Genomic DNA, 15,154 nt, shown 5'->3' with positions numbered 1-15,154 from the left:
AAGAGGTTGTATACAGCCTACAGAGGGGGCGCGTCTTGAGGGCTCAGCTTGGATGATCACGTAGGCTGTGCCATTGGACCCTACAGAAACACCTGCTACATTGAGTCACTCTACCAAGCCTAGGAGATGTAGCACCTCTACCTAATACACAGAAAAAGACACAGGGAAGCTGTAATATGAGGAGACAAAGAAACTGGTAGTACTTGCCTTCACAGTGATGACAGTTGGAGATTAAGAGTGAACCTTATGGCAATGGGTATTCCAATAGTCTTGATTCCAATGGACTACTTCAAGATGTTTTTTTCATTTAAAAAATGTTTTTTAGTTGACAGATGGGAAGGGGGTGTGGTGGAAAGGGTAAAAAGGTGAAGGGATTAAAAAGTACAAATTGGTAGTTACAGAATAACCATAGGGATGTAAAGTACAGTATAGGAAATGGAATAGCCAAAGAACCTATATGCATGACCCATGGACGTGAACAATGGTGTGGAGATTTCCTGAGGGAGTAGGGGGTGCTGGGTGGAGGGGGCAAAGGAAGAAAATTGTGACAACTGCAATAGCATAATCAATAGAATATAATTTTCAGAGTATATTTTAATTTTATTAGGTTATGTTTAAGTATATTTTATTGATTATGCCATTACATTTTCCTCATTGTTTTTCTCCACTTTATCTCCCTCTGCCTTGCACCCCCTCATCTTCCAGCATTCCCCCCCTCTTACTTCATGCCCATGGGTTGTACATATAAGTTCTTTGGCTTCTCCATTTCTTATACTATTGTTAATCTCCCTCTGTCTATTTTATGCTTACCAATCATGCTTCTTAATCTCTTCCCCCATACTCCTCTTCCCCCTCCCCATGGATAACGCTCCATGTGATCTCCATTTCTGTGATTCTGTTCCTGTTCTAGTTTTTGCTTACTCTGTTGTTGTTTTTTTAGGTTCAGTTGTTGATAGTTGTGAGTTTGTTGTCATTTTACTGCTCATAGTTTATGATCTTCTATTTCTTAGATAAGTCCCTTTAACATTTCATACAATAAGGGCTTGTTGATAATGAACTCCTTTAACTTGACCTTATCTGGGAAGCACTTTATCTGCCCTTCCATTCTAAATGATAGCTTTGCTGGATAGAGTCATCTTGGATGTAGGTCCTTGCCTTTCATGACTTCCAATACTTCTTTCCAGCCCCTTCTTGTCTGTAAAGTTTCTTTTGAGAAATCATCTGATAGTCTCATGGGCACTCTTTGTAGCTAACTCTCTCCTTTCCTCTTGCTGCTTTTAAGATTCTCTCCTTATCTTTAATCTTGGGTAACTTAATTATGATGTGCCTTGGTGTGTTTCTTCTTGGATCCAAACTCTTCAGGACTTTCTGAGCTTCCTGGACTTCCTGAAAGTCTACTTCTTTCACCAGACTGGGGAAGTTTTCCTTCATCATTTTTTCAAATAAATGTTCAATTTCTTGCTCTTCCTCTTCTCCTTCTGGCACCCCCTATGATTTGGATATTGGACTGTTTAAAGTTATTCCAGAGGTTCCTCAGCCTCTCCTCATTTTTTTGAATTCTTGTTTCTGGATTCTGTCCTGGTTGAATGTTTATTTCTTCCTTTTTTCCAAATCGTTTATTTGAGTCCTGGTTTCCTTCTCTTCACTGTTCGTTCCTTGCATATTTTCTGTTATTTCACTTTGTCTAGACTTCATTCCTTCCTTTATTTTGCGACCAAATTCAATCATTTCTGTGAGCATCCTGATTACCAGTGTTTTGAACTCTGCACCTGATAGGTTGTCTATCTCTTCATCACGTAGATTTTTTCTGGAGTTCTTTTTTTTTAAAGATTTTATTTATTTATTTTTAGAGAGGAGAAAGTGGGAGAAAGAGAGGGAGAAAAACATCAATGTGTGGTGGCATTTCGCACACCCCTTTCTGGGGACCTGACTTGCAACCCAGGCATGTGCCCTACACTGGTAATTGAACCAGTGACTCTTTGGTTCACAGGTTGGTGCTCAATCCACTGTGTCACACCAGCCAGGGCTTTTTCTGGAGTTTTGATCTGTTCTTTCTTTTGAGCCATATTTCTTTGTCTTGGCACACCTGTTACGTTTTAAGGGGTGGAGCCTTAGGTATTGGCCAGAGTGGGGCAACCCTCTTTGCTGCTTTGTGGCACTGTCAGTCTGGATAAATGTTTCTTTATCTCCTTGGTTGTCAGAGTTCCATGCAGTTTGATTTTCTGGCAGTTCTGGTTGTTTTTGTTTTTAAATGGATTGTTATCCTCCTTTTGGTAGTGAGAGGAAGTGAAGCATTTCTACCTACACCTCTATCTTGGCCAGAACTCCAATAGAATATAATTTTAAAAAATAAAAAAAAATAAAGAGAGAGAGAGAGTACTCAAAAAGCAGGATCTATTAAGCAAAAGTCTATTGGCCCTTTCCTCTCATACCTGTCCACCCTCACTCTCAACTACTGGGAGAAGGAAGGGAAAGGTTGAGAAATACTGAAAGAGTATACCACAGCATTCTTTCCACACGTCAGGCTTAACCTAATAGGGATGTAGGAGAGCTTAGAATGGATGTAAAGTACAAATTTTGATTTAGACTGGATCTTTACATATTAAGCATACCCTAAAGTGAGTTTTAATTACTAAAATCAGACACTTCTTCTCCTGAGGACCCATTAGCCTGAGAGCAGGTCTCAATTCTTGTTTCTATTCCTCACAGGGGTCATATACCACATCTTTTGATACCAAAAGTGAGTTAAAACTTCAGTGCACAGGCCTTTGGCATATATCTAGGCTTGAAAGTCTCACAGTCAACTGGATTATCAACTGTAGCTTACCCCTCTAAAATTGGTGTCTCTATTTTAACACTTGAGATTTTTTTTTTGCTTCTGCATACATTTTCAGCTATGTATTTAAAATATATAAAAATTATTATCTATTATTTCTATATATTTGTAATGGTGGGACCTGCCCATGTCAACTCAAACTATCATACTAACAAAATATGTTACCAAATATGTTAATAAATATGTTAGTCATCTAGACTAACACACTAAAATATAGTCATCTGGACTCATTTTTATTGTAAAAAATTTTATAAATCTTAAACTTATAACATGTGCTAATTTAGTTTCCATTTATTGAGAAATGTCATGTATTTATAGTTTTGTAGAACTCTTGCAATAGCAACACAATTACTAATATGTGGCTCTTTATACTCTAATCAAGCTATTTTGTGGTTTGGATATGGGTAGGTGTGAAACATCTGAAAGATATGCCAATTCTGCCAGGAAAGGTATTCAAGTATAAATGGAGAGTGGCTGTAGAAGATGGGCCAACTAAATCAGATCCTCGGTGCCTGACCAGATATTACTCAAGCTCTGTTAATCTAGAGAAAGATCTAGCTTCAGGACTCATTGGCCCTCTCCTCATCTGCTACAAAGAATCTGTAGATCAAAGGGGAAATCAGGTGAGTTCTTCTCTCCCCAAGTACTGGATTTGAAGCTAAAAATGGAATGATGATGTATATGAACTTCCACATAATATTTCATGTACTTCCTCAGTATATGTCTTCCAGTAGCATGCAGAAAATATAGTCATCTGCAATATTGACCAATAAAGGAAATGAGTTGGGTCTTTCACAGCTGTTAATTCATTTTTGAATTTGGTATAATAATCTTGCCTGCTGGATGCACAGGAGACCTGGGCCCTAGATTATTTCTATAATACTCATACGCAGTCCAAAATTCCACTCTCTATAAAGGATCTTGCCCATTTTAACATCTTCAATTATAACCTATTTTTGGATGACACACAAATCTGTATCACTGCCTAGATTTCTCTAAAGTTCAATAAATATTTCTTGAGCAAAATACAAGGAAAGATATAAAATATTTCAGAATATAACTAGAATTTTACCACTTCTGCTACTTTAAAACATGAAGTTAAATTCTCTGAATAAGAAAACCTTACTTCACAAAAACTCATTGCCATATTGGTGAGGCTTGACTACATGTCCATTTGGGTATTTGTGATATATTTGACTACATGTCCATTCAGCATTCCTACAAACCTAAAAACATTTCATTGGTTCAAAGACTAAAGCACATGAATTTTAATGTAGGAAAAACATGTGGCACACAAATCCAGAGAGGCATAAATTTGGCCAAGTACCTGTCATGAAAATATATTCCTAATTATAGTTTTTCCACTAACTTTTGGAAAATTAATAAAATGTTCCTCTATATTCTTTATTCTCCTCCACCCAGCATTTTGGTTTCTATAACAATAGGTTATACAAAATAAAACTGATAAATTGATACACATTAGTAGGGTTTACACATTAAATCTTAGAAAACTCAATTAGCAAGTGAATAACTCATAACTTTAGTTCATACACAAACTGCTCTTCTGAAAAATACTTTACATTTTTTAAACAGAAAACTAAAGGTATTAGTGTTAGTTAACATTTTATGATTCATCTTACCTTTGTTATTTGGTCTCTGTTTTCTACTTTCAATGTTTTAATAGATTAGTAGCATTACGGAAGGCCAGTTGGTAGAACAGATGTTTAGGAAAAGCATTAATATTATTTGGCATGACTAACTTGTTCAAGAAAGATACTGAATAATCACTTGAGTCTTTAAGAGTAAAACTCCTCCATTAAGAACATAGAAATAATGAGGCTATAGCCTGTGCCAAAAAATCAGCCAGCATTTGGCTTTGGGTCCAGAATAAATGAAGTTTTTTGTTGTTTTTTTAAATGAAAATTTTAGACATTTAGTGACATACATGTTATTATGTATATAATATAGAATGTATATTTATATAAAATGTTTATCTATACATTTATTTTTATTTTTAGGGTAGAGGTTAACATTTCGATGTGATAGGCAAAGTAGGGTATGCAGAGGAGAGAGGCTCAAAGTTCTCAAATGTCACACTCCCTTCACTCCCAAAGAGAACAGCTCAGGTCCCATACTGTAGAGTAATAGCTAAATACAAGATTGCATGATTTAAGACAGAATAAATGAAGTTTAATGGGTCCAGTCACCCTCTTGCCCTGAGGACACATTTGCTCTAGACATATACTTACTGCTCATAGTACCCACTCCCACTCCCAGGCCCTGGTACATGCCACAATATTAACCCTATGGAGAAGTGGAATCGCAAAGGATTATAGATATACCACATGCATACCATCACTTCTATTATAGACTGCAAATTCCTACCTGACAATAGTAGTAGTATCTCCTTCTTTCAATGCATGTAATTCACAGATTATGTCAGACAAGAGAAATGTCATCCTGTTTTCTGTATTTGATGAGAACCGAAGCTGGTACCTCACAGAAAATATGCAGCGCTTCCTCCCCAATGCAAATGGGGTGCAGCCCCAGGATCCAGAGTTCCAAGTTTCCAACGTCATGCACAGTAAGTAAAGCAGCACCTGAGTCTAATGAGTAATAGATAAAGGGATATTGAAGCCACCAAATTGATGTCTATATAATGGATTAATTTACATGCTATGCAGGAGTCATAGTTTCTTAAAAATTGTTACATATCAACATATGCAACTTTATATAAAAGTATATGATGATGAAACATCTACATGTATTTTTCTTTTAGAAAGCATCAAATATTTGGTGAACTTTATTTTTAAAAGATAAATCAAATAAGACACAGCTTTCATTTACCCAAACATGCATAATTCATACTTAATATAAACTACACTCAATTGGCAAATTCCACATGAAATACAAAGGAAACTCAATTTTACATATGTAAAACAATTGCCAGCTATAGCAATTTAACAGTCAAATTAATCAAGACAGTGTACATTTTAAAAAAAGCCATCTTTTTTTCTAGCTTTATTGATATATAATGGACAAATAAAAATTTTATGTTTTTAAGGTGTATAATGTGATCCTCTTGATGGTCACTTGATTGCCCCCTTCCTTTTCTCTCTCCATCTTTTTCCATATTATACCTTTTTACTAACTATTCTGTGTTTAGGCAGCCTGTGTTAAAACATTATCTCCATGATTATATAATCCTATATAAGCCTGTACGTATGTTGTATTAGTCTGCTAGGCCTGCCATAACAAAATACCACAGACTGGGTGGATTCAACAACAAAAATTATTTCCTCACATCCTGGAAGCTAGAAGTCTGAGAGATCAAGGCGTCCTCAGGATTAGTGTATTCTGAAACCTCTTTCCTTGGCTTGTAGATGGCTGTCTTCTCCCTGGTCTTTTCCTCTGTGCACGTACATGTCTATGTACAAATTTCTTCTTCATATAAAGACACCAGTCATATAGAGTTAGAGACCACCAAATCACCTCATTTTAATGAATTACCTATTTAAAGACCTATCTCTATCCCTGGCTGGTGTGGCTCAGTGGATTGAGTGCCAGTCTGCAAACCAAAGGGTAGTCAGTTTGATTCCCAGTTAGGACACAGTCCTAGGTTGTAAGCCAGGTCCCCAGTAGGGGGCATGCAAGAGGCAACCACACACAGATGTTTCTCTCCCTCTCTTTCTCCCTCCCTTCCCCTCTCTCTAAAAATAAATAAATAAAATCTTTTAAAAAAACAAGACCTATCTCTAAATGCAGCCACATGCACTACTACAAGTTAGAACTTCAATATATGCATTTGGGTGGGAGCACAATTCAGCCTATAGCATACATACATATGTGTATGTGTCTATATAAACACACAAATTGGAATGGTAAAAAAAATATGATAAAAATTTTCAATCTCACAGGGAAATACAAAATAGAATACCAGTGTGATAGCACCTATACCTATCAGACTGACAAAATTATAAGATGGCTATTACTAGTGGGCTTGTGAGTGAAAGGGTATTACCATATTATGTTAGTGGAAAACAATCTGATTGAAAACATTGCATTAAATATATATGCTTTTTGGAGTTCTGGTTCTGGCTACAATGGAATAAGCACATGTCACCCTGTGTATCCCATTGAATTTAGTTAAACATCTTTAACAAAACAGAATAGAGAGTCCAGAAATAAGCCCATGTCTCTATGGTCAATTAATATTTGACAAAGGAGGCACAAGCATATGATGGAGTAAAAATAGCCTCTTCAATAAATGGTGTTGGGAGAAGTGGACTGGTACATACAAAAAATATGAAACTAGACCACCAATTTACACCATACAGAATAAACTCAAAATAGGTAAAAGACTTAAATATAAGTCATGACACCATAAAAGCCCTAGAGAAAAACATAAGAAAATTTCAGATATCCCACATAGCAATATTTTTGCCGATATATCTCCTAGGTCAAGGGAAATAAAGGAAAAAAAAAATATGGGACTACATCAAATTAAAAAGCTTAAGCACCACTAAAGAAACCATCATAAAATTAAAAGGAAACTCACTATATTGGAGAACATATTTGCCAAAGACACATCAGACAAGGGTTTGACCTCCAAAATATATGATGAACTCATACTGCCTCAACACCAGAAAGACAAAAAACCCAATTAAAAATGGGCAAAGGACCTGAACAAGCACTTCTTCAAGGAGGACATATAGATGGCCCATAGACATAAGAAGAGATGCTCAACACCACTGTTAGAGAAATGCAAATTAAAACCATATTGAGATATCAACTCACACCTGTCAGAACTGCCATCATTAATAAATCAACAAACAACAAGTGCTGGTAAGGATGTGGAGAAAAGAGAACCCTAGTGCACTGTTGGTGGGAGTGCAGACTCGTGCTGCCACAGGTGGAAAACAGTATGGAATTTCCTTAAAAACTAAACACGCAACTGCCTTTTGACCCAGTAGTTCTGCTGCTGGGATTATGCTCTAAGAATCCCAAATCACCAGTTCAAAAGAAATTATGCAACCCTATATGCATGGCAGCACTATTTACAATGGCCAAGTGCTGGAAATCCACTCAGTAAATGAGTGGATCCAAAAACTTTGGTTCATTTACACAATGGACTATTATGCAGAAGAAAGAAAGAAGGAACTCCTACCTTTTGCAACAGCATGGATGGAACTGGAGAAAATTATGCTATGTGAAATAAGCCAGTCAGGGAAAGAAAAATACCATATAATCTCACCTATTAGTGGAATCCAATGAACAAAATAAACTAACTAACAAAATGTAAAACTTTTGTCCTAATACTGTTAAAGAGAATGAAAAGACAAGCCACAAATTTGTAGAAAATATTTGCACATCACTTGTCTGAACTCTGAGACTCAACAGTAAGAATACAAATAAACTCCTAAAAATGGGCAGAAGATTTGAACAGGCACATGATCAAAGAAGATATATGGAAGGCAAAGTGTTACATGAAAAAATTCATCATTAGCTATCAAGGAAATGCATATTAAAACCATAGTCACTAAGATTGGTCCCTGTGCACAAAAATTAATTCAAAATGGATCAAATACCTAAATATAAGACCTGAAACAATGAATTACATAGAATAAAATATAGGTACTAATCTTGTGGACCTTGGTCTTAGAGAAAATTTTATGAATTTGACCCCAAAGGCAAAGGAAGTAAAAGCAAAAACAAATTAATGGGACTATATCAAACTAAAAAGCTTCTGCACAGCAAAAGAAACTGCCAACAAAGCCAAAAGGCAAGAAATCAAATGGGAGATGATATTCATTTGCAAACAATAGTGCCAACAAGGGGTTAATATCCAAAATATATAAATAACTCATACAACTCAACACCAAATGAACAGACCAATTTAAAAATGAGCAGAGGATCTGAAAAGGCACTTCTCCAAAAAGACATACAAATAGCCAACAAACATATGAAAAGATGTTCAACCTCACTAGCTACTAGGGAACTACAAAACAAAACTACAATGAGATACCACCTCACACCTGTTAGAATGGCTATTATCAACAAGACAGGTAATAATAAATGTTGGAAAGGTTGTGAAGAAAAAGGAACCTTCATTCAATGCTAGTGGGAATGTGAAGTGGTATAGCCACTATGGAAAACAGCATAGAGTTTCCTCAAAAAGTTATGAATAGAGTTACCATATTGACCCAGCAATCCCTCTTCTGGGTATCTACCCAAAAAACTCAAAAATATTTATTTGCAAAGATATATGCACACCCGTATGTTCACTGCAGCATTATTCACAGTGGCCAAGAGATGGAGACAACCAAAGTGTCCTTTGTTAGAGGATTGGATAAAGATGTGGTACATATATACAATAGAAGACTACTCAGACATAAGAAAAGATAAAATACTGCCATATGCAACAACATGGATGGACCTTGAGAATATTATGCTAAGCAGAATAAGTCAGTCAGAAAAAGCTGATATTAAAGTGAAATTCATAGACACAGACAACAGCATTGTGGTTACTAGAGGGAGGAGGGTGGGAGGGTAGTAAAGGTTAAAGGGGGCCAAATATATGGTGTCAGAGGATGATTTGACTTTGGGTGGTGAGCACACAATGCAATATACAAATTATGTATCATAGAAATCTACACTTGAAACTTATATGATCTTATTAACCAATGTCACCCCAATAAAGTCAAGAGAAACCCAGTGAGATACCTCTACACTCCTATTTTAATAGCTCAAATAAAACAAAGCAGACAATATTAAATATGCTAGCAAGAGTGCAGAGAAATAGGAACCCTCATATATTGCTGGTGGGGATATGCAATGAATGGTACATTCTGGAAGACAGTTTGACAGTTTCTTTGAAAGTAAAACATATATTTACCACATTACCACCTGATGGAGTTTTTTTCTTCCTGGGTTTTCCTCTGTGTAGTTACTACTTTCCCCCTTGGAACTAATAAGCAGCTTGTAGGGAGACACTTCGAGGCCATACAAATGCCCTGCTCCTTCCCACCATATAGCATCCAAATCCATCTTTACCACGATGGTCCATCACTGTCCTCACCTTGGTATTAGAACCTAGCTGATCAAGTATTAACAATCTACTTTCCTGGATGATACAATGCCAGAGCATAGTGGCATTATATCATTCTTGAGCATAGTATAATTGTTTTAATCCTATTATGACAATCCAAAATAATAAATCTTGATGTTGCTAAAACCTCTTGTTCTCCATTTGTTTTGCAGGCATCAATGGCTATGTTTTTGATAGTTTGCAGCTGTCAGTTTGTTTACATGAGGTGGCATACTGGTACATTCTAAGTGTTGGAGCGCAGACTGACTTCCTTTCTGTCTTCTTCTCTGGATATACCTTCAAACACAAAATGGTCTATGAAGACACACTTACCCTATTTCCGTTCTCAGGAGAAACTGTCTTCATGTCGATGGAAAACCCAGGTTAGTTTTTTATGTTATTTTTTTTACTAACAGATGTGATTGCTTCACTAGTCATTCATAACCACTTTTGCCCACTGGCATGCATTTGGGCAGATACTAAGTGGTTCCAGTGATTTTTGGTAATTGCTAGGTATTTTAATGACAGCACCACATCAAGCTTTTAACTTAAAAGTCTTTGCTCTAAAGAGTGACTTTACTTGCCATGAACCAAAATTTTAAGCGTGTTCACTAAACTGTAATTGTAAATATACATTTATATATGCAATTAAAACATGGGAGCTAAATATGTTTCTGTGTGCCTTGTGAACATTGGTATTATTGGATAAATTCCACCTAGAAGGCTTTGGGAAATGCATAGTAAACTCTGTTCGCACACATGCACTCAAACCACTGTGAAGCCTTCGGGATGAATGCAGCTATAAGCTTTTCATCCACTTTTTTCCTTGGCATCCACTAAAAGCCTTTTGAGAGTATTAGCCCTGTGATCAGAAGGAACACTGAACTGGCCTAAATCCAACACGAATTGTTACATTCATACAGCTTGATAATAAGCGCTAGGCCACTCCATGCTTCTTGTTCTTCCCACCTCCATCATCTGCAGAGAAAAGCACATAAAACTACTTGCAAAATGTAGTTTTTCTCTTATACTTACAACTTTTCTGGAGATAAATTTTCATAGGAAAATTTCTGGGAAATAAAAACCAACCTCATTGCATATAAACATATATTTGCCTTCATGCCCAGAAACTTCAAATGACACATCTTTGTGGGAAGTGAGTGAAGAAGAACCTGACAGAACTCCAATAACACTTCTGAATATATATTGTTTATTTATGCATATGTATTTGTCATCCATTTTCCAAGCACTCTGAGGATAGAAACCTTTCTTATCTTGCTCCTCACTATATTCCTGATGTTAACAGTGCCTAGCCTATAGTAGCTGCTTAGTTAATTATTTTTCAATAAATAAATTAAATATGTGCAATAATGTTATAAAACAGTATGTGTAATATGGTCTCAATTGTCTAAACCAAAGAGAGAAAGACAGTGTAAGTATGAGAACACAGAGAAAAATATTTAAAATATCGATATTTTGAGGAGCTTTTATTTTTTTTTTTGTTATTCAAAAGGTTTTTTAATTTTTTATTTTGAAATCATGTTTATTCTATTACAGTTGTCTCAATTTTTCCCCCTTGGCCTCCTCCACCCATCTCACCCCACCCCCCACTCCCACAGTCAGTTCCCACTCTGTTGTCCATGTCCATGGGTCATTCATACATGTTCTTTGTCTAGTCCCTTCTCTTTCTTTCCACCATTGTACTCTTTCCCCATCCCCTCTGGTCACTTTCCATCCCTGTGGCTTATTTTGTTCGTTAGTGTATTTTGTGGAATAGGTTCCACTTACAGGTGAGATCATGTGGTATTTGTCTTTCACCGACTCGCTTATTTCACTTAGCATAATATTCTCCAGTTCCATCCATGTTGTTGCAAAAGGTAGGAGTTCCTTCTTTCTTTTTTTTAAATGCAGATTGATTTTATTTATTTATTTTTTAATGTCAAAATCCATTATAAAATATTAAAAAATTTAAATTCAAAAGGGGAAAGTCAAGGAACATATAGCAAGGACTCATGGACAAAACCAAAGGGGAAGAGCTGAGGGAGGGAAGGTGGGAGGGGGCAAGGGAAAGAGGTGGGGGGAAGGCAGAGACAAATATATTTAAAAAGTAAATAAATTAATTTTAAAAAAAAGAAAATTTAACATATGGATAATAGGAATTCCTGAAGAAACAAAACTAAACACAAAAACATATTAAAAACTGTTATTTAAGAAAACTTTACAATGATATTTTTTAAAGTTTTGAAACTACATACAGTACTGAATGAGCATATCTTATTTGAATATACTAACCCAAAATGACCAACAAAAACCTTTTGAGGAGCTTTTAAACTTCTTTGGTGATCACTTAAATTGTAAAGACAAGTTATAACTGCTTTATGTATTTTGAAAGAAAACATTTTAATATAGTATTATTGATTACAATGCTTAAGCTAAACAAAACCCCTAGAGAAGATTTTCTGTGTTCAATATAGTACTCTGATCTCTTTTATTCCTTCATTTTATTGAGGTAAAATTTATATAACATAAATGCATTATTTTAACCATTTAAAGTGTGTAATCACCCTGAATGGTGTGGCTCAGTAGATTGATCACTGGCCTGCAAACCTAAAGGTCACTAGTTGATTCCCTGTCAGGGCACGTGCCTGGGTTGCAGGCCAGGTCCCCAGTTGGGGGCGAGTGAGAGGTAACTGATCAATTTCTCTCCCTCTCTTCCTTCCTTCCCTTTTCTCTAAAAGTAAATAAATAAAATCTTTTTTTAAAGTGTATAGTTCAGTGGCTTCTAGTATGTTCACAATATTGTTCAACCATCATTATTATCTAATTCCAGAATATTTTTATCACCTTTAAAAGAAACACTTCACCCTTAAGAATTCACTCTCCGTTCCTTGCTTCCCTTAGTACCTGGTAACCACTAATCTACTTTCTGCCTCTATAGATTTGCCTTTTCTGGATAATTTAAATGAATAGAATAATACAATATTTGTCCATTGTGTCTGGTTTATTTCACTCAGCTTAATGTTTTCAAGATTCACCCATGTTATACCATGTATCAGTACTTCATTCTTTTTTTAAATTATATTGTATTGATTATGCTGTTACAGCTGTCCCAATTTTTTCCCCTTTGCCCCCACCACCCAGTACCTCCACTCTCTCAGGCAATCCCCAAACCACTGTTCATGTCCATGGGTCATGTGTATAAGTTCTTTGGCTATTCCATTTCCTATACTGTACTTTACATCCCCATGGCTATTCTGTAACTACCTATTTGTACTTCTTAATCCCTTCACCTATTCACCCATTCACCTGCACCCCACTCCCATCTGGCAACCATCAAAATGCTCTCCATATCCATGATTCTGTCTCTGTTCTTCTTGTTTGCTTAGTTTGTTTTTTAGATTCAATTGTTGATGGATATGTATTTTTTTGCCACTTTCTTGGTCATAGTTTTGGTCTTCTTTTTCTTAAGTAAGTCCCTTTAACACTCCATAGAATACTGTTTTGGAGATGAAGAAGTCTTTTAGTTTTTTTCTTGTCTGGTAAACTCTATCTGCCATTTGATTCTAAATGATAGCTTTGCTGGGTAGAGCAATCTTGGTGGTAAGTGTCTGCTTTTCATGACTAAATATTTCTTGCTAATCCCTTCTAGCTTGCAAAGCTTCTTTTGAGAAATCAGCTGACAGTCTTATGGGAACTCCCCTGCAGGTAACTAACTTATTTTCTCTTGCTGCTTTTAAGATTTTCTTTTTATCTTTAACCATTAGCATTTTAATTGTGATGTGTCTTGGAATGGGCCTCTTTACATTCATCTTTTTTTTTCTTTCTTTCTTTACTTATTTTTAAATACATTTGTCTCTGCCTACCCCCCACCACTTTCCCTTGCCCCCTCCCTCCTTCTCTCCCTCAGCTCTTCCCCTTTAGTTTTGTCCATGAGTTTTTGCTATATGTTCCTTTACTTTCCCCTTCCTTTCCCTTTCCCTGCCCGCCCCTCCCTCCTTCCCTCTTGTCTCTGTTGATTTCTTTTCCTTTCAGTGTTGCTGGTCATATTTTCCTTGCATCTTTGTATTGTTGGTTAGGTTCCGCTTATAGGTGAGATCATATGGTATTTGTCTTTCGCCCCCTGGCTTATTTCACTTAGCATAATGCTCTCCAGTTCCATCCATGCTGTCGCGAAGTTTAGTAGTTCTTTTTTCCTTTCTGCTGTGTAGTATTCCATTGTGTATATGTACCATGACTTTTTGATCCAATCATCTACTGATGGGCATTTAGGTTGCTTCCAACATTTGGCTATTGTAAATTGTGCTGCTATGAACATTGGGGTGCATAGGTTCTTTTGTATTGGCGTTTTTGTGTTCTTAGGGTATAGTCCCAGCAGGGGAATCACTGGATCAAAAGGCAGTTCCATTTTCAGCTTTTTGAGGAAATTCCACACCGCCTTCCACAGTGGCTGTACCAGTCTCCATTCCCACCAAGAGTGTACTAGCGTTCCCTTTTGTCCACAGCCTCGCCAGCACCTGTTGTTTGTGGATCTGTTTATGAAGGCCATTCTGACCGGTGTGAGGTGGTACCTCATGGTGGTTTTGATATGCATTTCTCTGATGGCTACTGATGCTGAGCGTCCTTTCAAATGCCTCTGGGCCCTCTGTATCTCCTCCTTGGAAAAGCATCTGCCCAGGTCCTTTGCCCATTTTTTGATTGGATCGTTTGTCTTCTTGGAGTGGAGTCGAGTGAGTTCTTTATATATCTTGGAGATCAAACCTCTATCTGATGTATCATTAGTGAATATATTTTCCCATAGGGTTGGCTCCCTTTTCATTTTGCTGATGTTTTCTTTTGCCGTGCAGAAGCTTCTTATTTTGATGAGGTCCCACTTGTTTATTCTTTCCTTTATGTCCCTTGCTTTAGGAGACATATCAGTGAAAAAGTTGCTGCGTGGGATATCTGAGAGTTTCCTGCCAATGTTCTCCTCTAGGACTTTTATGGTGTTGCGACTTATATTTCAGTCTTTTATCCATCTTGGGTTTATTTTTGTGTATGGTGTCAGCTGATGATCCAATTTCAATTTTTTGCACGTAGCTGTCCAGGTCTCCCAACACCATTTGTTGAAGAGGCTATTATGGCTCCATTTTATGCTTCTGCCCCCTTTGTCAAATATTAGATGCCCATAGAGACCTGGGCTTATTTCTGGGCTTTCTATTCTGTTCCACTGGTCTATGGGTCTGTTCTTGTGC

The 15,154-nt window shown here is 36.6% G+C and overlaps 1 protein-coding gene across 1 annotated transcript in view; it reads left to right on the top strand.

Moving 5' to 3' along the window:
* Positions 1–15,154, top strand: part of F8 (coagulation factor VIII) — a 207,744-nt gene that overhangs the window by 99,199 nt on the left and 93,391 nt on the right. The window contains exons 11-13 of the mRNA XM_054572236.1: positions 3,245–3,459; positions 5,270–5,420; positions 10,097–10,306. Of these exons, the coding sequence (XP_054428211.1) occupies positions 3,245–3,459; positions 5,270–5,420; positions 10,097–10,306 (576 nt within the window). The remainder of the gene's footprint in view (positions 1–3,244; positions 3,460–5,269; positions 5,421–10,096; positions 10,307–15,154) is intronic.

This window comes from Pteronotus mesoamericanus, unplaced genomic scaffold (assembly GCF_021234165.1).
Source record: "Pteronotus mesoamericanus isolate MK-2021 breed Mesoamerican mustached bat unplaced genomic scaffold, CSHL_Meso_final contig_226, whole genome shotgun sequence".
NCBI lineage: Eukaryota > Metazoa > Chordata > Mammalia > Chiroptera > Mormoopidae > Pteronotus > Pteronotus mesoamericanus.
The sequence above is the reverse complement of the archived record's forward strand: the minus strand, read 5'-3'. Positions and strand labels throughout refer to the sequence as shown.